General features: G+C 38.3%; 2 protein-coding genes across 2 annotated transcripts; one reads left to right on the forward strand and one right to left on the reverse strand.

Moving 5' to 3' along the window:
- Positions 1–7,754: 7,754 nt before the first annotated feature.
- Positions 7,755–11,803, reverse strand: LOC113296606. The gene is made up of 6 exons (XM_026544906.1): positions 11,707–11,803; positions 10,460–10,594; positions 10,302–10,354; positions 8,486–8,581; positions 8,160–8,408; positions 7,755–8,057 (listed from the first exon to the last, which is right to left on the reverse strand). Exons 1-6 carry the CDS (start codon positions 11,801–11,803, stop codon positions 7,896–7,898), a joined length of 792 nt encoding a protein of 263 aa, XP_026400691.1. The 3' UTR covers positions 7,755–7,895.
- Positions 11,804–16,453: 4,650 nt separating this feature from the next.
- On the forward strand, positions 16,454–20,036 carry LOC113296607. The gene is made up of 7 exons (XM_026544907.1): positions 16,454–17,527; positions 17,687–17,998; positions 18,275–18,492; positions 18,661–18,744; positions 18,802–19,125; positions 19,214–19,313; positions 19,395–20,036. Exons 1-7 carry the CDS (start codon positions 16,454–16,456, stop codon positions 20,034–20,036), a joined length of 2,754 nt encoding a protein of 917 aa, XP_026400692.1.
- Positions 20,037–20,369: the final 333 nt, after the last annotated feature.

Consider the following 20,369-nt stretch of genomic DNA (forward strand, 5'->3'; position numbering starts at 1 on the left):
GTAACTACACAATTGAAGAAAAATCGGTTTGATTCACTCGAATCTGTTCATGAACTTTATATCCACGGTTTACAAAAGCATTCCTTAGTTTATTTAAACATTAGTTCAAGAAAAACCGACTTTAAATATAACCTGCTCAAGTTCGTGGACTTAAGCTCATAGAAGGAGTACACGAACTCCAATAGAAAATATCGGGCCGAGAAGTTCCGCAATTTCGCGGACTTGGCTCACGCCACTTCCATTTTTCTTGATCAACAAAGTTTGCAAACTTTGGTTCAAAGAATAAGGACTTATACATATATGTGTTTCCACAACAATGATTATATCCTACCAATGGTTATGTAATCTAAACTCTCATTTCAATCATTGAAACATTCTCAGAGGACAGATATAGCCGTTATTAACAGACTATTTTTGTCAGAGCAATTTTCAAAGTGATTGAAACATAACATGACTTTCGTCACTAGGTAAAGATGAATTCGGCTAAAGCGAAAGCTTATCAACACATATTTCGAGAAATAGATAGACGAGATAAACTCGGATCGAAATAGCAAATGTGTATTATGAAAGTATATATATCAAAACGACTTTTGTCTCAAAAGTAGGAGATAGAATAGATAGACTTTTGAGTGACAGATAAGTTCAAGTCTCCATATACCTTTTAGTCGATGAAGATCCACGAGTTCCTTGAGTAGTCCTTCATCTTGTATGATGATTGCCATGAAGTTCTTGAGCTCAACTATACTTTATATCCTAGTACGAGACCTTTAGCTATGTAGGCTAGAAATTAATACTTATAGTTTTGATCACTAATATTGACAAACATGCTTGAGATAGCAACGCATGCGAGTTCAACCGAGCAATGCTCTAATAAAAATACTTACGAGTTTTGTCCGTCTTTTGATAAATCAAGGTGAACAGGAACCTATCAATAATACCATACTTATATTCCCGAAGAACAGCTTAGTATTATCAATCACCTCACAATAATCTTAATCGACGCAGCGAAAAAAGATATTGCGGAATCACAAACGATGAGACGAAGTTTGTTTGTGATTACTTTTCTATCTTGCCTATCGGAGATATAAAATCTCAAGCCAATTATTTCAATTGTACTCGTACGATAGAAACAACAAGATCAGATCACACAACTACGATAAAAGTAGTATCGGTCTGGCTTCACAATCCCAATGAAGTCTTTAAGTCGTTAACCTGGTTTAGAAGAAGAAACCAAAGGTTAAAGGAGAATCGACTCTAGCTTAGAAAAACTAGTATCACACAGAATGTGTGAGGATTAGGTTTCCCAGTTGCTAGAGTTCTCCCTTATATACACTTTCAAATCAGAGTTTGCAATCAATGTTAGCTTAGTAACAAAGCATTCAATATTCACCGTTAGATGAAAACCTGATTAGATTCAAGCAAATATTTCTCAACCGTTAGATCGAAAATTTAGCTTGTCACACACAAATGAAATGTCCAATTTTGGGTTTATGAACCTGTTTATGGGTGAAAACTGTTTCTGCGATTTTTGGTAAATTTGGGGGTGTGTGGATGAGAAACAAATCTAAACCGTAAACAAATGCACTGCACGGGAATGCTTTCTAACTCGAGAGATCAATCTGTACAATTATGGCCTAAACCAAGAAATGACCGTTCCAGACTTGCATCGGTCACAAAGTGAAGGAGATGGGGTTGAACTTAGGGAGGGAAGCGAAGAAGGTGTTGAGAGTGTGAAGGTTTTGGCTTTTTATGACTTGTATCAGAAAGATGAACTGGCTTGCAAAAAATGTAAGCAATCAGATCTGAGTGTTTGAATACGTTATATCAACACTTGGTTTCTGTCTCTGTTGGAAATAGTTAGGAGAACCTATTTATACAAGCCATTGATCACAGCCCTCGTCTCTCGTGGGAAGTGGAGGAAGTGGAGTGATGGAATAGTGGGGTCATGTTAGTGTCACACGATCATTCCTTGCCCACTTCTCCCATCATTACTAACCGTCCATGTCTTCCTGACACGTTCTTGTGATGGCGCGTTGCATGCTGCACGCTGTAAACCGCCAGACGGATACCCCAGTAAGTATCCCCAAGTTTGTGACATGCTTGATGTCTCGAATGTGTAGATCGTGGGACCCACAGGAAGTAGCATGCGGTGCTAGGTTAAATAACTAAGTTATTTTGGGAAATCGATATTTATAAAATATCGTGTGTATTCTATGCATGTAATGCATCGAATATATTCAATATGCATGAAGCATCGTTGTTTTAAAGCTTAACAAAGTAAGTCACGGATTAAGCGTCTTAAAACATCATCACGTCCAGCTATCTTCGAGTGATCGTATAGAAGCCTCATGGGCGAGCCATCTCATGGCCGATCACTCCATGTGGAAGAGTGGCGGACGGTGATTACAGAGACGCTTCATTGGTCGTCTACCTCTTAACCTAGGCTGTCCGACCAAGCTAGCGAAGTTGGACGGAGAAGATGGCTTAAGACCCTCATCTGTGACCGTTGATGGAATATTAGGTTTTAAAGAGGTGTGCAAGCATCACTCTTTGACTTGATCGAACTCAAGCATGGGAGCCAGTTTTGGCGGGACCGATCGATCCTGCTGGAGGTGGCCCGTCAGTGTACATTTCCATGCTGGCTCGTCTCGCGAAGATGCAATCTAGTCCACTCAATTTGACCGGCAAAGGTGAGTGGTTGAGATCGGTTTTCGACAGAAATCCGTTGCCGCAAAGGAATTGAAAACCGCGCGACATGCCTACTTTGGGCGCGTGTTTCGAGGCGTTCGGCCATGGTTGGCCTAGGCCGATCGGTCATGCGTGTAGATGGTCCCACAGTGATCATGTTGACATGCTTGGGACCTTTTAAGTCTATATCTACAGCCTTCATCCAAGCTTGCGAAGATGGACGCTCGTGATCGATTAACGATACATGTAACATGTCGTAAACCCTAATTAGGGTTTTGGATCGGTCGTGCGCATGCAACTTCAACCAAACGGTTTGGCAAGCTATGCTCCTCCCTTGGGGAGGCCGATCATGTGGGGTCCACATTGGGCCGACGGTGAACGTGTTTGTACCTGCCTCGTGGTCCTAGGTGTGATCTGAGCCATCCAACCATGCTTGGGAAGTTGGATGGTCGTGATAAATTTAAGACACTAGTGGACTTCCATGACTTTTAAAGCATCACGCCAGCCATGTTTTGAGCAATCGTTTATTTCTCCATGGCTTGGTCGTGAGAGAACCGATCAGGTAGGTGAAAAGAGGGACCGCCAATGCGCATATCCAACGCTTCTCCTATCAATCGCGGGACGATCCAAGCCGTCCAACTTGGATTGCGAAGTTGGACGGTCGCGACTTCTTTGAGACTGTTTTTGACAGTCTTGCGCATATTAGCCACTCCATACCAGCTCGACCATCCTTCATCAGGGCTGGCGTTTGGTGGCTATTTGGGGGCATAGCATGTGTTCGACCGTCCAAGGCATAAACGGGCCCGCTAGTGGTCATTGCGGTGATAGCCTGCTCCTTCTAAGGATCGTCTAGGCTGGTTAAATCATGCATCCAACCTACGTGGTCGGGATCGTTTCTGAGACTGACATGGGCAGTCCAGATTTCCCTTAGGAAATATGCTCAATCGGGCTAGTATAACACACCGAGAGATGCTCAATCGGGCTAGTATAACACACCGAGAGATGTAGCCTGTATGGGTATTTCGTGCATGCCTCACTATTGACACTTGGAGATTCGTGTTACTCTGCTAAAAAACACTCAGTCGTCATGCTGCACCAATAATGAGAGTTTTGCGGGAACAACACAAGAAATGCAAGGCTAATCATGCATTAATTAATAATGTTATAAATCCACAGAATATCGGGATTGTTACTACATGCTCCTTTCTGGGTATATTTAATTCACAGAATACTGGGATTGTTGCCACATGCTCCATTCTAGGTGAATTAGTAAAGTGAAGAAGTATTTATCATTCGGATAGCTTTATCGTCTGCAGGATGTCAGCGTATTAAGTTCGGCTTTTACAATTTTAGCCTTGAATAAAAATCCACCATCAACATTAAGTACCATGCCTAGCGTATAATGGTTACTCTGGTCGGCCGTGTTGGAAATCTTCCATGTGAGTACGCCAGGTGTGACCACGACCTTGGTGGGACCGGTTTCCTCCTTCGGGTATTTGAGCCAAGAAGGGAATAGAACTTGTATGCTCCTCTTCCCATAGAAAACCGTGCATGTCACCCTGGACCAATATGGACCCCACCATGCATATGCTTCGACCAAACGTCACCTTGTTGCACCTGTTTGATAGGCATGTGGGCCCGCCTACTTTGCTCAACCGTGGGACTCATCATGCGCCTGTTTGATCGAACGTGGGGCTTGTTGTGCCTGCTTCGGTTAAACGTGGATCCATTGCGCACCTGCTTCGGTCGAACGTGGGTCCCGATGTGAGCATGCTTGCTTCGAACATGGGCAGTTGTGCATGCTTCGATCAAACACGGGTCCACCGTGTACATGTTTCAAACGTCGTCCATGTCTTGTGCATGCTTTGCCCCTACGGTTGATATGCTTGCTCGAGTTTCATCCTTACTACTTCGACCAAACACTGACCCTGATATCTTGACCAAACACCGGCCTTGCTGCCTTGACCAAACACCGGCCTTGCTACCTGCTTTGCTCGAACGTGGGACCCACCGCGTGCTTGATTTGCTCAAAAATGAACCTTGTGTGCTCAAATGTGAATGTGGGTCCTGCATAGAGCATTGAAGTGTTGAAGCAACTTCTTCTGGAGAGAGAGCTGAAACGCCTTCTTCTGGAGAGAGAGAGCATTGAAGCGGCTTCTGCTGGAGGGAGCGTTGAAGCGGCTTCTTCTGGAGAGAGAGCATTGAAGCAGCTTCTGCTTCAGTTTGGTTTCACTTTGCGAATTACATGCTTCTTGATTGACCATCTCTCTTGTGCTGAAGAAGTTCTTTACTGACGGAGAAGGAATTTCATGCTGAGCCTCAATCCCAAGCGTGGTATACGTGGATCTATCTTGTATGCCCGATGGGTCTACCATAATAAAGGTATCCCCATCCTTCGTACTAGTAACCATATTACTTCTCCATGGGTAAAAATATGCATAAGTTTTTAGATTATCTTTTGTACGTAGTGGTCGTTGATATGGTGAAGCTCTGGATGGTATCAATCGACGAGCAACAACGGTTCTTAGCAGCAGCTGTGATCAGAAGAGACTGGCAGGGAGAGGCGTGGTGGCAACTTGCACGAACTTGGAACCCTTCATACAATGGTAGAGATCGTTTCGTTATTAGAGGGAGAAGCTGGAACCGATGGCTTTCTTGATGTTTCTTCATGGAATATAGAAGAGGGAGACAGTCCCCTTCCCACGAGTATCCACTGAGCTTTCGACTTGATAGATGTTGTCACGCTAGGTTCATGAGGCCGTCTTTATGTCTTCTCACTTGAGTATATCCTCGTCTTTGGACATCTTGGAATCATAATGATAGCGTGCTTGTATCTCTCTAAATTCACCATCTTTGAGATGGGAAGTGCTAAGCAGTCCCCAGTCATACTTCTTTGCCATTATCATCTTTGGATCGTCTCTTTGAGGAGTAGGGAAGTTCCTTCATGCGAATGACTTAACTAATAGGTTCTACAAATATGATGAAGCTCTTGACATGGAGGATTTGTATGTACCTCTTAAGTCCCAGGTGCAATCTTCTTTCGTAACGCAACTACTTCTTCCACGGGAGACAAATTCTGAAAGCGTCTCTCATTGATGTAGTTACCGTCGATCCAGATATGGAATATCTTGGACGTTTTTTCATCATTGTGGCAGTCGTGCATGTGTTACTAGAGTTGAAGTTGGAAATTTTGGACACGCAGGATGTTGTATCTCGGTGGCTTTCCTCTTGCTGGTTCTTTCTAGCAGGGAAGATGCTGTTGTAGATGAGCGTTCAACAGCTTCACGAAGTCCAGAGGATGACCAAAAGCGCAAATGCTCCAACATAGCACGATAGACATGCACCATCGTCTGATAGAGTGATTCGCCCGGATCTTTCTCGACATGACGCGCGGAGATTGTTATCTTCTTGAGGCTGCTCCCTTGAGGTATCGGCTCCAGTGGAAGATTTCCGTCATAGAGCGTTGATACGTTGCACCGGCATTCTTTAAACCAAATGTCATTACAGTATAATAAAAATTTCCGAGAGGAGTTCGAAAAGCTGACTTACTTGCGTCATGCTCGTACATCCTTATATGATTGTACGCGCTATATCCATCCATGAAGAAGAACATGCCGTGTCCGGTGATGGAGTCTACTAACATGTCAATGTTAGGTAGAGGAAAATCGTCTTTGGGGAAGCATTTGTTCAAGTCTCTGAAATCCACGCAACACCTGATCTATCCGTTTTTCTTTTCACCGGGACCATATTATCCAACCAGGTCAGATGATGGATGAGCTTAATGAAGCCAGCAACAAGCAACTTCTAAATCTCAGTCTTGATTTGCTCTTCTGCCTCGTGCCTGAATTGCCTCGGAGATTGCTTGATCAGCTTGGCTCCAGGTATGACATATAGATGGTGGGTGACCAATTTTTCATCTGGACCGGGCATTTATTCATACGTCCAAGCGAATATGTCCTGGTATTCTTTGAGAAGTTGTACAAGCTTCGTGCTGGTGGAGATAGGCCTAGGATATTCCTCATTCCCAATGTTAATGATTTCGAGCTCATCAGTTGTGGAGTTGGTGCCGTCTTGCAGCTGTCGTGGAGCATCCAGCATTTCGTTGTTATGAGATTTTCTCAATTGTTGTTTGAGTTCACTAGTACAAATCTTTACATTGGCCACACTTAATCACCGTGTCCATAGGCTTTTGGTCATGAATTTTTTTCACTCCAAAAATGTGGCATCAGGTGCCGAGACAAAAAGGTATCCCTATGGCTGCATAAACTTTGAGTGGCTATAAAATATGATTAACCATGGCCATAACTCTAAAACCGTGTCTATATGGTACTCAATATTTTTTTGGTAGTTAAGCATTTTCACTATCACCGTGGCCATAGGATCCTTATAGACACACAATTTAATTATATGTGGCTAAAGTTTACCTTAAAGTCACGTAAATTTTATTATAGTCGTGGCCTTTGTCATCAATTGGACACGCAAAATTCATTTTATCATGGCCAATTCATGAGTTGCGGTCACACTAATTTTTCTCAACCATGGCCATCTCTATCATTTGGACACACGGAAAATAATTTAACATGGCTAATACATGATTTGTAGTCACGTTTAATCTATGGTACCATGGCCATCCATATTTTTGGACACATGATAAACATTTTACATGGCCAATTAATAAGTTATGGCTACTAAAAATTTGTAGCACCGTGGCTAAATTTTTTCGAAAGACACATCAAGTGTGTTGAATGTAGCTATTGTTCACCTTTTGGATACATCAAGTGTTTTCAATGTAGCTATTGTTCACCTTTTGGACACATCAAGTTTTTTGAATGTAGCTATTGTTCAACTTTTAGACACATCAAGTGTTTTCAATGTAGCTATTGTTCACCTTTTGGACACATCAAGTTTTTTGAATGTAGCTTTTGTTCACCTTTTGGACACATCAAGTGTTTTGAATGTAGCTATTGTTCACCTTTTGGACACATCAAGTGTTTTCAATGTAGCTATTCAAAAATCACCTAAATAACCATCCATAAAAAATTAATGAAGACTACAATTAGAATTGTACCAAAATAATTTCATTTCACAATATAATAAACATCTCAATCTGATAATTGTGCAGTAACCTTGAGAAAACAAACTTTCAAAGAGAGACTTAAAAGTTTAAACATCCAAATCCTATAGTCCACGACTATTTCTATTAATAATTAGGCTGCAGTCTTGAGTCTCTTGCTGGATCTCCGAGACTTTAGTTCCCCGCTCTTCATATATGAAGGTTTCTTCTTCTTTGTCTTCTTAGTGTTTGGGTCAGAATCATATTCATCGTTTGGGTCAGAATCATGTTCACCGGGGTCTGAAAGTGGATGGCCCTGCAGCAAGCCAGTGGATGTATAATTAAGGGAAAAAACCATGTTAACAGTTATATGGTCAGGATGCAGAAGGTAATAAACATGTATAATAAAGCAACTTACACTAGAGCAAGAGATCACAAACTCTTTAGGCCAAGCTACTATAGATTTTTCAGCATCCTCTACTGTTTTGAGATGAGTAGATGGGACTGGCAAACAATGATTCTTTAATATCGACTTTTCAACCGTCACTCTGACACAATCATCCCGGAGTGGATCTCCATGAACCTTCTGACCTGGCACTGATGGAAGAACCGAACCCCATGCAATGATATTTCTCAGTGAAGCATGAGCCAGTTTGCATTTACCAATCTGCAAAACAGAAATGTTATATTGACATCAACAGATTCAAATCTCAAAATGCTTAAATGCCTGTGAAAAGGACATACCGTTGAAAGTTCAGTTTTGTCTTTCGATTGAGAATTGTCTGGTGAACTAAGGGGTAGATGCTCAGATGCAGGAGACTTTTGTTTGTATTTTCCAGACTACAAAAATATACGCTATATTAACATCAACAAAAAATGGAACTCTCAAAGCACTATATATTTTAAATACCTGCAAAAGAAACATACCATTTGGAGTTCAGAACTATCTTTCGATCCCGTAGACTGAGATACATTTTCAGATTCAGGGTCATTTCTATTTGTATTAGATTCATTCCTTTCAGTCGGAGAAATGCTTGTAACAGGGAATTCAAGCATAAGAGACTTCTCTCTAATAGGAGATTTCTATATAGTGCAGTTGACATATTAGATACTGCAGAATTATTAGGAAATACATACTTAATCAAAATTACTTGGATGATGTTAAACATACCCGTGCCTTTTTGCTTTTGATTTTCTTTTTCAATATGCCTTGAGATTTTAGCTGAGACATTAAGCTGCTCATCATTTCTTCTTGTGCCTTCATTGCTGCCTTCATTTCTTCATTTCTGCATCCTTCCTATCTCTCTCCATTTGGTTCGCGCGTCTTTCATCTTCCAGTTGTTTCTTCAGTTCAATGTGCTCCTTGGATGCTCCTTTCCGTGGCAGGTGCCAGTACGTTGTTGGAGTCACTCCCTTGCCTATACATCTTACACGCCCAGCATGTTCTTCCCCAAACACAAGGGTGATAGAATCATTGCCTGGTTGTTTTCTCAAAGTTCCATCTTCCAGCTGCTTATCAAAATCCTCCTGCACAAAAAAAGAATTAAGGGATTAGAAGTGATAATCAATTAAATCAAAATTATTTTCACATTTACTCAAGCACAAAACAAATAGCTAGATAGTTTCAGTCGTCTTACAAGCTGAGCTGCTTTTTCCCTAACATCATCGTCATCGTATTCTCCATTTTTGTTTTGATGTGCCTTCCTCCATAGTAAAGACCGTGAAGGATTTTCATCTTCAAGGATCTCTTTCTCATTAATCTAGTAATTATAAAATACACAAGAAGAAAAATTAGATAGATAATACTATAATTTAAACTGGAAATAATAATAATTTTGTATAACAAACTGGACTTACTAATTTTTCCAACAGCCCTGCATACCCTGCTCTTCCCGTCCTGTGGTTATATTTGTGGTTCTTACGCGCCTTAGCTCCCCTAATGGACAACTCCTGAGCATACAGATTTAAAGAATTTCATTCATAAAAAAGTTAGACTAATTAATGAAATTAATATCAATATTTCCAAACTAAAACGTGCAATATACAACCTTGCATTTATCAGACAACCTCCACTTTACGAACTTGTCCCATTGTTCTTGGTTCACAATGACACGATATTGTTTAGGAACAGTATTTAGTTTAGCAGGTTTACCCAAATTGGGCACTATGAACTTTACATACAACTTTCTTCTGAAGTTGCGCAAATGTTCCCCAAAATATTTCATAATTTGTCTTCTCATAGTCTCCTCAATTTCATAAAACCGCTGCCAAAATATGGAGATGTTAACGGCAGGTAACAAATTAATAACAAATATAGTATTAAAAATCAATATAGATCAGCATATACATACCAATAGTTCGTGCCATAACTTATCCCTCATCACTGAATTCACTTCCTTCCACTTCAAGTGCCTTAGACCAACGTCTCGACGTACCAATACACCCATGTAACTAGCAATTTCAGCTTTATATTTCCCCTTAAATCGACCAAAATTATCAAATTCTATCACATGCTTCTCGCCGTCAAAATTTTTCTTTAGCTTCTTCAATCTTGTTAAACCTCGCGAACATTATTCTCCTTAGACTCTACTGTATTGTTTGGAGCTCCTGTGTCTTTTTATAGTTCAAAAACCCAAAATAAGAGTAACATGGTGTAAGAGTGTACTCATATTTTTTAAGTCCAAAGCAAACAAAAACAGACAAGCTAGTAAGCATTACCAGGCTGTTCAGGACTTTCAGCCGATTCATCATCAGAACTGGAGCTATCACCATCGGAACCGGTGCGACTACCATCGGAATCTTCGTCTTCATCCTCTGACTCTCCTAAATTATGCAAGGCTTGAGCCTCCAGGGCTGCAGTCTCATTTTCAGCATACTCATCATCATCATACTCTGGCTCCCAACTCGAATTCTCTTGTGTAGTCATATAGGAAACTGCATATACATGTATATGATTCAATCAAATAAGGTCTGAATTCTTTTCAATCAAAAGTCAAAAGTTATTAAGCTAGACACAAGCAAAAATTAAATAACAGTCAATTAACATGGTCTTGATTATGTCAATACTAACATGGTCTTGATTAGTATGATTAGATGCAAGAGCAGGATGCCGTCTCAGAATTGTTAAAAGATATAACAATTAAAAAATTATTAATCGCTGAGGTTTTTACTAGAGCATTGAAAGAACTCAAGCAAGACTCCAGTTCAAACATACACAATTATGTAAACCTACCAAGTTCCATAAAAACAAACGACGGATGCCGATCTCCGACATAATTATAATCCCATTATACAAAATGTCAATGACTCGGGAGTATACACGACAGATGGAAGCTTACTGACCAGCTAAAGTTGATGAAAATGAGATAAAAATGTGATTTCTAGTGGTTTGCAATGTGAAAAACATTCATCAGAATAGACAGATAAAAAAACCAAGGAATAACATTCAATTGACCTAGCTCTGACATAATTATAATCCCATTATACAAAACGTCAATGACACGGGAGTATACACGACAGAGAATGTGGCCAGCTAAATGAGATAAGAATGTGATGTCGAGTGGTTTCAGGGAGAACCACAGAAGCTTAAACTATTGTTTGCAGTGTGAAAAACATTAATCAGATTCATCGGAAAAGAAAGAAAAAAACATAAAAGAATAGCATTTCCATAACCATAGAAGACTGAGTTGTTATCCAGCCACTATGCAACTTAGAATACAATCTGCATAAAGATCCTAAGCATAACATAGGAAAGCTTAAACATGCATGCACACCATTGTTCTTCTTAATAAGAAATAAACAGGTGCATAAACCCTGCTTTCAATGAATCAAAATTAGGAATTAGGGTTGAGTCAAAACTTAACCTTTGAATCAATTGGGTCTGATTCAAAAATTAAGGTTTGAATCAATTAGGGTTTGAATAACTAAGCTTTTTAGACGAAAGAAAGATTGAGAACAAGATATACCTTTATAAGATTTAGCCATGCAATTCCTCAACACCATACGGCCCTTTATAAAGTCGCACAGATTGAATAATCCCGCCGAAAATATTTTGCGTTTCATTTTCATCCCGCTCAAAATTATTTAGGGTGAACTGAAAATCGATTGAGTTTGGTCTACGATTTCCTTTTTTCGGAAAAATCTCCTAAGAAAATACCATTTGATTTTGATCCTACGGTAGACCTAAAAATATTTCCAAACTTTAGAAATCCGATTTCCCTTTTTACTCTAACAAATCTCAATGTTTCCCTGATTTTAAGCCTAGAAACTTTATCCCCTTTTTACTCTGCTTAGGTTTCTCTAGTTCTCTCCGCTCTGTAACTCTGGTTTAGGAGGAAAGATAAAACGAACAGAATTTTGAGGTGTTACATAGCGTAAGATAAGAGGTTCTTCCCTATTAATCTAACTATTGGTTGGGCTTGTGATAAATATATTCACCGTTAGATTTACTATGGACATCCTATTCGATGCATTTTGAAATAACATAAGTAAAATCGTAATGGACTGGGCTGGATGTTGTAGCTTAAACCATGTAATGGACTGCTGGATGTTAGCTTAAACCATGTAATTGACTGGGCTTGGACATAAATGTGGCATAAATTTTTTCATTATTTTTCATTTTTACTTAAATTTTTTTTCATTTTTTTCCTTTTTTTTCTTTTTACTTTTTTTTTTTTACATAATCATTTAGTTACATAATCAAGACTCGACACTTCACCTGAAATATTGATCGATTCGAACGAGTTCGAGTAAAACTGATGAAAAGGAACTTCGTCCTTTGGAATCGAGACACGGAAAAATTTAGTTATTACATAATCAAATTTAGTTATTACATAATAAAATTTAGTTATTACATGATCAAAATTTAGTTACATAATCAAGACTCGACACTTCACCTGAAATATTGATCGATTCGAACGAGTTCGAGTAAAACTGATGAAAACGGAACTTCGTCCTTTGGAATCGAGACACGACAAAATTTAGTTATTACATAATCATAATTTAGTTATTACATAATCAAATTTAGTTATTCATGATCAAAATTTAGTTACATAATCAAGACTCGACACTTCACCTGAAATATTGATCGATTCGGAACGAGTTCGAGTAAAACTGATGAAAACGGAACTTCGTCCTTTGGAATCGAGACACGAAAAATTTAGTTATTACATAATCAAAATTTAGTTATTACATGATCAAAATTTAGTTACATAATCAAGACTCGACACTTCACCTGAAATATTGATCGATTCGGAACGAGTTCGAGTAAAACTGATGAAAACGGAACTTCGTCCTTTGGAATCGAGACACAAAATTTAGTTATTACATAATCAAATTTAGTTATTACATAATCAAAATTTAGTTATACATGATCAAAATTTAGTTACATAATCAAGACTCGACACTTCACCTGAAATATTGATCGATTCGAACGAGTTCGAGTAAAACTGATGAAAACGGAACTTCGTCCTTTGGAATCGAGACACGACAAAATTTAGTTATTACATAATCATAATTTAGTTATTACATAATCAAAATTTAGTTATACATGATCAAAATTTAGTTACATAATCAAGACTCGACACTTCACCTGAAATATTGATCGATTCGAACGAGTTCGAGTAAAACTGATGAAAACGGAACTTCGTCCTTTGGAATCGAGACACAAAAATTTAGTTATTACATAATCATAATTTAGTTATTACATAATCAAAATTTAGTTATACATGATCAAAATTTAGTTACATAATCAAGACTCGACACTTCACCTGAAATATTGATCGATTCGGAACGAGTTCGAGTAAAACTGATGAAAACGGAACTTCGTCCTTTGGAATCGAGACACGACAAAATTTAGTTATTACATAATCATAATTTAGTTATTACATCAAAATTTAGTTATAACATGATCAAAATTTAGTTACATAATCAAGACTCGACACTTCACCTGAAATATTGATCGATTCGAAACGAGCTCGAGTAAAACTGATGAAAACGGAACTTCGTCCTTTGGAATCGAGACACGACAAAATTTAGTTATTACATAATCATAATTTAGTTATTACATAATCAAAATTTAGTTATTACATGATCAAAATTTAGTTACATAATCAAGACTCGACACTTCACCTGAAATATTGATCGATTCGGAACGAGTTCGAGTAAAACTGATGAAAACGGAACTTCGTCCTTTGGAATCGAGACACGTAAAAATTTAGTTATTACATAATCAAAATTTAGTTATTACATAATCAAGACTCGACACTTCACCTGAAATATTGATCGATTCAGAACGAGTTCGAGTACTAATTTAATTTTAATCGAATAATTTATAATTTAATTTTAATTGAATAATTTATAATTAACTATAATTTAATTTTAATTAAATTTGTGTGGGGAAATAATTTAACTTTTAAAAAAAAAAAGACAAACACATGCTCGGTTTTGATGTTAACAATGTAAAATGGGTATCTTCTCAAACAGGCATGTACGCCTATCAGTTCATCCCTAAAATCTCTAAATCACTTCATCCATATCTCTCTATCTTAAGGAAAAAAATTCTCCAACTGATATTCTGGCAGAAAATAAGGGGATTTTTAGGGAAGATTTAGTCTTCAATTTTGGAAATATTTCTGCACCTCCATAGGATGAAAATCTGATGAAATCAAGAATATTGAGAACATCTAGCGGTAATAATCCCAGTCAATTATTTTTTTATTTGAACCCTAACCTTTTTATTTTGGGGTTGAAATCAAAAGAAATAACTTTTGGGCGGGATTATTGCCCCTTGATGTTTTAGAATATCTATAGATTCAACCCTAAAATCAGTCTGATTTACTCCCATCTTAGGTATGTTGTAGCATTCATTCTTAGATTGCTGAAATTCTCATTATACTAGATGATTTTTGCGTAGTAATAAGTGTTACTATGTTAGTTTTTTGAATTTTGTTGTAACCCATTGCACTCTGTGTTAGCTTCATCTGGTTCCCTTGATGTTAGTCAACATTGATGCTCTCTGAATTTGTTAGTCCTGACAATCTCTTTTGAGCAACCAGGTACTTGTGAGGCTGAAATACAAACCAAGGAGGGGGTAAGAAGGAGCATCACAATATGTGGTAGTGCCTAAACCCAGTTTATACTGGAGGTATCATTCTCAAACCTTAAAGTTATTATCTCTGATAATTATCATGATAGCTTGTTGAACTGTAACCTCATTGTAATTTAGTTAAACCTCTGAACTTTTCATGCTCTGTCTTGAATGATATACCCCATGTTTGCCTGAAATGTTGTTAACTCCTGCAACATATAGAATCTGTTGAGTAAAGTTTGTGTCTGAAGTTTGTGCACTAAAATTCTTTTTCGCTGCACTAAAGTTTGTGTCTATTATTTTTCCTGCAACATATAGAATCTGTGCTCACTATTGCTTTGTTGTTCAGTACATCATGTTGAATCTGTGAGCATGTTTCATAGAACTTATCTGGTGATGTTATCCTATTAGAGGGACTAGTAAAATGGGTAGCTAAATGGGTGATGTATTGTAGCTGAATGGGTGATGTTTCATTCAATCTGGTGATGTTTCATAAAACTAAATGGTTGATGTTATCCTATTTGTTTTTGAATCTGTAGCTAAATGGGTGATGTATTGTAGGTACATGTATTTGTTTTCAATCTGTTTCAGGGGTGTCATTATTCTTCAGTGAAAGCATTGAGTTTCCAGTTCCATGAGAGATAGATTTAGTGATTTGCTTTATGTATAATACTATCGTGCAGTTTCGAGCATTTTCAGTTAAGACCTTTGGAAGAATTTGAAAATTTGCAATGATAAAATTCTTAACTTTTTGCAACAGTTGCCTGGGATTTGTTGTTTCTGGATCTAATTTCTACTAAATCAGCACTTTGAGACGAGGAGAGAAAAGCCAGAAAAGGAAGGCATTTTTTTAAAGAATCACTAAAACTGACTCAAAGTTACTTATAGGTATGTTTTTCAAGCCTTGATGTACTATGCACCAGTGTTAAGTACTTCGTATTTTTTTCTCATTGTCATTGTGCAATCATTCTTCATGAACATTAGAGCTCTTTCTCGACAGATGTGACTTCACATCTGTCTAAAGAAGAAGATTTGAGCTCCCAGAGATATAAAAGTTGCCAACTATGTCAATTATAGAACTAGGGACATACTACTTATGATATGATATTTCTAAGTTAATCAATTAGAGTACTTATTTGAAATGACATTTTGATTTCTAAGTTAATCAATTAGAGCACAGATCAGTGTTTACTCTAATTTAACAAACACACTGACCCTAGAGCTGCTGCAATTCATTCTCGCGAAATCTCCCAACTGCGGCTGACATACAGACCCTTCAGTATGTGTTATTCCAAAACTTGAAATGACTCCATTTACTGAAAGTACTAGACCAATTTTCCTGAGTTAATACTGGATGTCTGATTATGGGTTTGTGTGGCATGATTATCGGTTTGTATGAGGGAAATTGCATATTGCCTGTTTCATCTGTTATTACCATGTTTGTCCATATAAATTTTTTATGTTTCAAATGGTGCTGAATTTATTGGTAATTTCAAGACTTGTATGTCTAAATTGTCAAGTTAGGGGATAACTATTATTTTGAAATGAAACATATTTATTAGTTAATACTAAGCTTGTATTTCTGAATTGATTTATCAGTTTTTGCTTTCATTGGAGTGCAACTGATGGATCTACTGGTCTCTTTGCGTTTCAGAATGGATAAATCCTGGATGAGTACTGATAGAACGAAGAAACGTTATAGAGAAGGAGTTGCGGCGTTTCTGCGGTATGCTGTCAACCATCTCAAGGAGGAGGGTGAGACATATGATGAATTTCTTATGTTGTGTCCGTGTACAAATTGTTTAAATCTCTGTGCATGCTCCGTTGGCGACGTAGAAGATCATTTATTCGTAAATGGAATCGATCAAACGTATACTATTTGGAATAAGCATGGGGAAAAGGATGAGGCAATAACTAGTAGTAAGCCAGTTAACGTCAACAATGGTATGCACGCTGAATTTGAAATGGGAACTCCCACTGATGCTCCAGACGAAGATTTTGGAATGGGAACTCCCACTGATGCTCCAGACACTATAGATATGATGCAGGCTGCAGAAGAGTTCGCAGATGACCCTATAAAGTTTAAAAAGTTACTTGAAAATGCTGAAAAGCCCTTATACGAAGGATGTCCCAACTTCACAAAGTTGTCTGCAATTGTGCAGTTGTTTAAGTTGAAGAGTAAGCACGGTGCATCAGACATGTTTTTTAATGAATTGTTACCCTTGTTAAAGGACATGCTTCCCAAAGAAGGTAATTTAATGGCGAGGAGTACATATCAGGCAAAAAAAATATTGAAATCAATGGGTTCAGGGTACACAAAGATACATGCATGTATCAACAACTGCATTCTTTATTGGAATGAGTACAAGGATGAAAAAGTGTGTCCTACTTGTAAAGCACCCAGATGGAAAGTTGACAGGGATGGTAAAGTTTACGAGAATGTTCCAGCAAAGGTATTGTGGTACTTCGACATCATCCCAAGATTTCAGCGGCTGTTTCAATCGAAGCACACAACAAAAGATTTGATATGGCACGATACCACTAGAAACAAAGACGGTGTTTTACGTCATCCGGCAGACTCACATGCTTGGAGAGAGATAGATAACAATTTCCCAGAAATTAAAGGTGATCCAAGAAATCTGCGGTTAGCTGTTTCGGCTGATGGAGTTGATGTAAACACAGGCACCAAACATCACAGTGTATGGCCAGTTTTGGTTGTGATTTACAACCTTCCACCGGGGCTGTGTATGAAGAGAAAGTTCATCATGTTGTCGTTACTTATAGATGGTGCGCCAGGAAACAACATCGATGTCTTTTTAGAACCTCTTGTTAAAGATTTTCAATTCTTATTTGAGAAGGGAAAGAGAACATGGGATGCATATGCCCAAGAAATGTTTACTCTACGTGCAGTTGTTTTGTGGACGATAAACGATTATCCTGCTCTTGGTACACTATGTGGTTGTCGCTACGCTGGATATCATGGTTGTGTGGTGTGTCGTAAAAAAACGCACAGTATTAGGCTTCATGACTCAAACAAGAATGTTTATGTTGGTTATAGAAGATTTTTACCCTATGAGCATCCGTTCAGAAGGCAGAAGGGGGCATTTGGCGGAAAACAAGAGTGGGAGACTGCTCCAGAACCAATGACCGGGGAAGAAATATATGAGGAGGTAAAATGTATAAAGAATTCATGGGGAAAGAAGGGGACGAATACTCAAGGGGAAGACGTGCAGGCTACACCTGGAAAAGGTGGAAAGATGAAGCGCATCGGAAAAACGAAAATTGAGCGCATCAGAAAAATATCAAAAGAAGTCGATAGGTCAGGTGAGGAAGAGGAAGGCAGGGAAACCACTTACTGGAGCAAGTACAACATATGGCAGCGACTACTTAGATATTGGCGCTATAATGATGTCCAACATTGTATTGATTTCATGCATGTCGAAAAGAATGTGGGACAAAGTCTTGTTGGAACGTTGCTGCACAACGGGAATACAAAAGATGGATTAAACGCCAGAAAGGATTTGGTGCGTTTGGGGTTAAAATCGGAGTTACACCCTAAGACAGATGACAAAGGAACGATACTTCCCGCAGCATGTTATACATTAACTACGGAAGAAAAAGACATATTCTTGGAGACACTATCCGAGTTAAGAGTTCCAGAAGGGTATTGTTCGGATTTTTCCACCCTTGTGAACCTAAAAGAGCGTAAGCTGATCGGACTCAAATCACATGATTACCATATGCTTATGCAACAATTTTTGCCCGTCGCTATTCGATCAATTATGCCTACACCTGTGAGATATGCTATTATCAGGTTTTGTTTCTTTTTCAGATCAATATCTGCCAAAGAAATCATGGTGGAAGAGCTAGATAAATTGCAAGAGGATCTCTGTGTGACGTTATGCTTACTAGAGAAGTATTTTCTTCCATCCTTCTTTGACATCATGATTCATTTAACTGTACATCTTACCAGGGAAGTGAAGTTATGCGGTCCGGTTTGCTTTCGATGGATGTATCCTTTCGAAAGGTGTATGAAGGTTATAAAGGGGCATGTGCGAAACAAGAATCAACCTTGTGGATGCATTGCCGAAGAGAATGTTGCAGAAGAGACGATTGAGATATATTGTGAGTACCATAAAAGCATCAGGACAATTGGTATTCCACTAGATAGGCATAATACATCTCAGGAGGGAGAACCGTTATCAGCTGAAGAGCCGTGTATAGTTACCCCTGAACAGTTGAGACAAGCACATTTCTATGTAATGCAGAACACGCCTGAAATTGAGCCTTACATAGAGTAAGTATTAATTTGTTTTTTTTTCCTGTTTTTTTCCTTTTTTTTTTTTGTACAAAGTATAATAACATTTGGTTATTGTACATACCAGCCGACACAAGCTATATTTGGAAACTAACTATTCTACTAAAAAGCGAGCATGGCTAGAGAAAGAGCACTCTAACACTTTTGGCGCTTGGTTAAAAAATGAGGTAATAGGTCATAGAAAAAGTGTCTTGTTTGATGTGTTATATTCCTTTAAACTCAAGGTTCATCCTAATAATGAATTTCAGGTTGAAAAAGAGTTGGCAGACGACAGAGAAAGTATCTCAGAGAACTTAAGATGGATATCACACGGCCCGCACTACGAGGTAACGAAATACACTGTATATCGCATCAATGGATATCTATTCCGCACAAGATCCCGTGATGGTAGAATTCACCAGAATAGTGGGGTTAGCGTTGCAGCAAATGACATGCACATATCTAGAGATGATGATGTTACATATGGTAAAGCCTCTTATTATGGTGTCTTGCAAGAGATATGGGAGTTAGATTACTGTGAAAGAAAAGTTCATCTGTTCAAGTGCAATTGGGTTGATAATAAACGTGGGGTCAAAAGAGATGCTCTTGGCTACAAGATTGTTGACCTTACTATGTTGGGATACAAAAATGATCCTTTTATTTTAGCCTCACAAGCTAAGCAGGTATTTTATGTCAAAGACCAGTTAGATAAGAAAAAGTCTATTGTTTTTGTGACACCTCCCAAAAATTATAGAGATGACGATGGCAACGATGAGGAATTCAGTACAGTAATCTTTTCTGCGAATGATAATATCTTGCCGTCTGTAGATCCACAAGACTTGGGTAAAGAATCCCGAAATGATTACTTCCGAACTGACTGCCGAGGTTTACTTATACGCAAGCCAAAATGACACACTCCCGCAGGTACATCGCTTTATTTCCTTTAATCTGTGGTTATTCGGTTAGTGACATGATATTGAAAGAACGATAAAGATGGAACTTATGTTTAATCCTGTTCCTTAGCATGCTTTCTGTATGTTTGCGTGCTTTATTCTTTGTAAAATGAATAACATCATTTTATCCGTGTCTCATATGGAACTTCAATTGAAATTTCTACTACTGTACTTTACAACTTGCTACTCTGGTCACTTTTAAATAGATATCCAAGAGAATGAGAGTTGGTATGTTTTTGTCCTATTGCTTGAATATATTTATGGGCACATGCACTATAACTACATGTTGTA

This window comes from Papaver somniferum, chromosome 7, assembly GCF_003573695.1.
Source record: "Papaver somniferum cultivar HN1 chromosome 7, ASM357369v1, whole genome shotgun sequence".
In the NCBI taxonomy this organism is placed as follows: Eukaryota; Viridiplantae; Streptophyta; class Magnoliopsida; order Ranunculales; family Papaveraceae; genus Papaver; species Papaver somniferum.

Coding starts and splice junctions, on each gene's coding strand:
- LOC113296606 (XM_026544906.1), bottom strand. CDS start 11,803: ATGAAACGCAAAATATTTTCGGCGGGATTATTCAATCTGTGCGACTTT. Junction 10,355..10,459: donor TGAAAGTCCTGAACAGCCTG/GTAATGCTTACT, acceptor AACTATAAAAAG/ACACAGGAGCTCCAAACAAT. Junction 8,058..8,159: donor TTGTGATCTCTTGCTCTAGT/GTAAGTTGCTTT, acceptor GGCTTGCTGCAG/GGCCATCCACTTTCAGACCC.
- LOC113296607 (XM_026544907.1), top strand. CDS start 16,454: ATGGATCTACTGGTCTCTTTGCGTTTCAGAATGGATAAATCCTGGATG. Junction 17,528..17,686: donor CAGGCACCAAACATCACAGT/GTATGGCCAGTT, acceptor TTATTTGAGAAG/GGAAAGAGAACATGGGATGC. Junction 18,493..18,660: donor GAGTTAAGAGTTCCAGAAGG/GTATTGTTCGGA, acceptor TTTCTTTTTCAG/ATCAATATCTGCCAAAGAAA.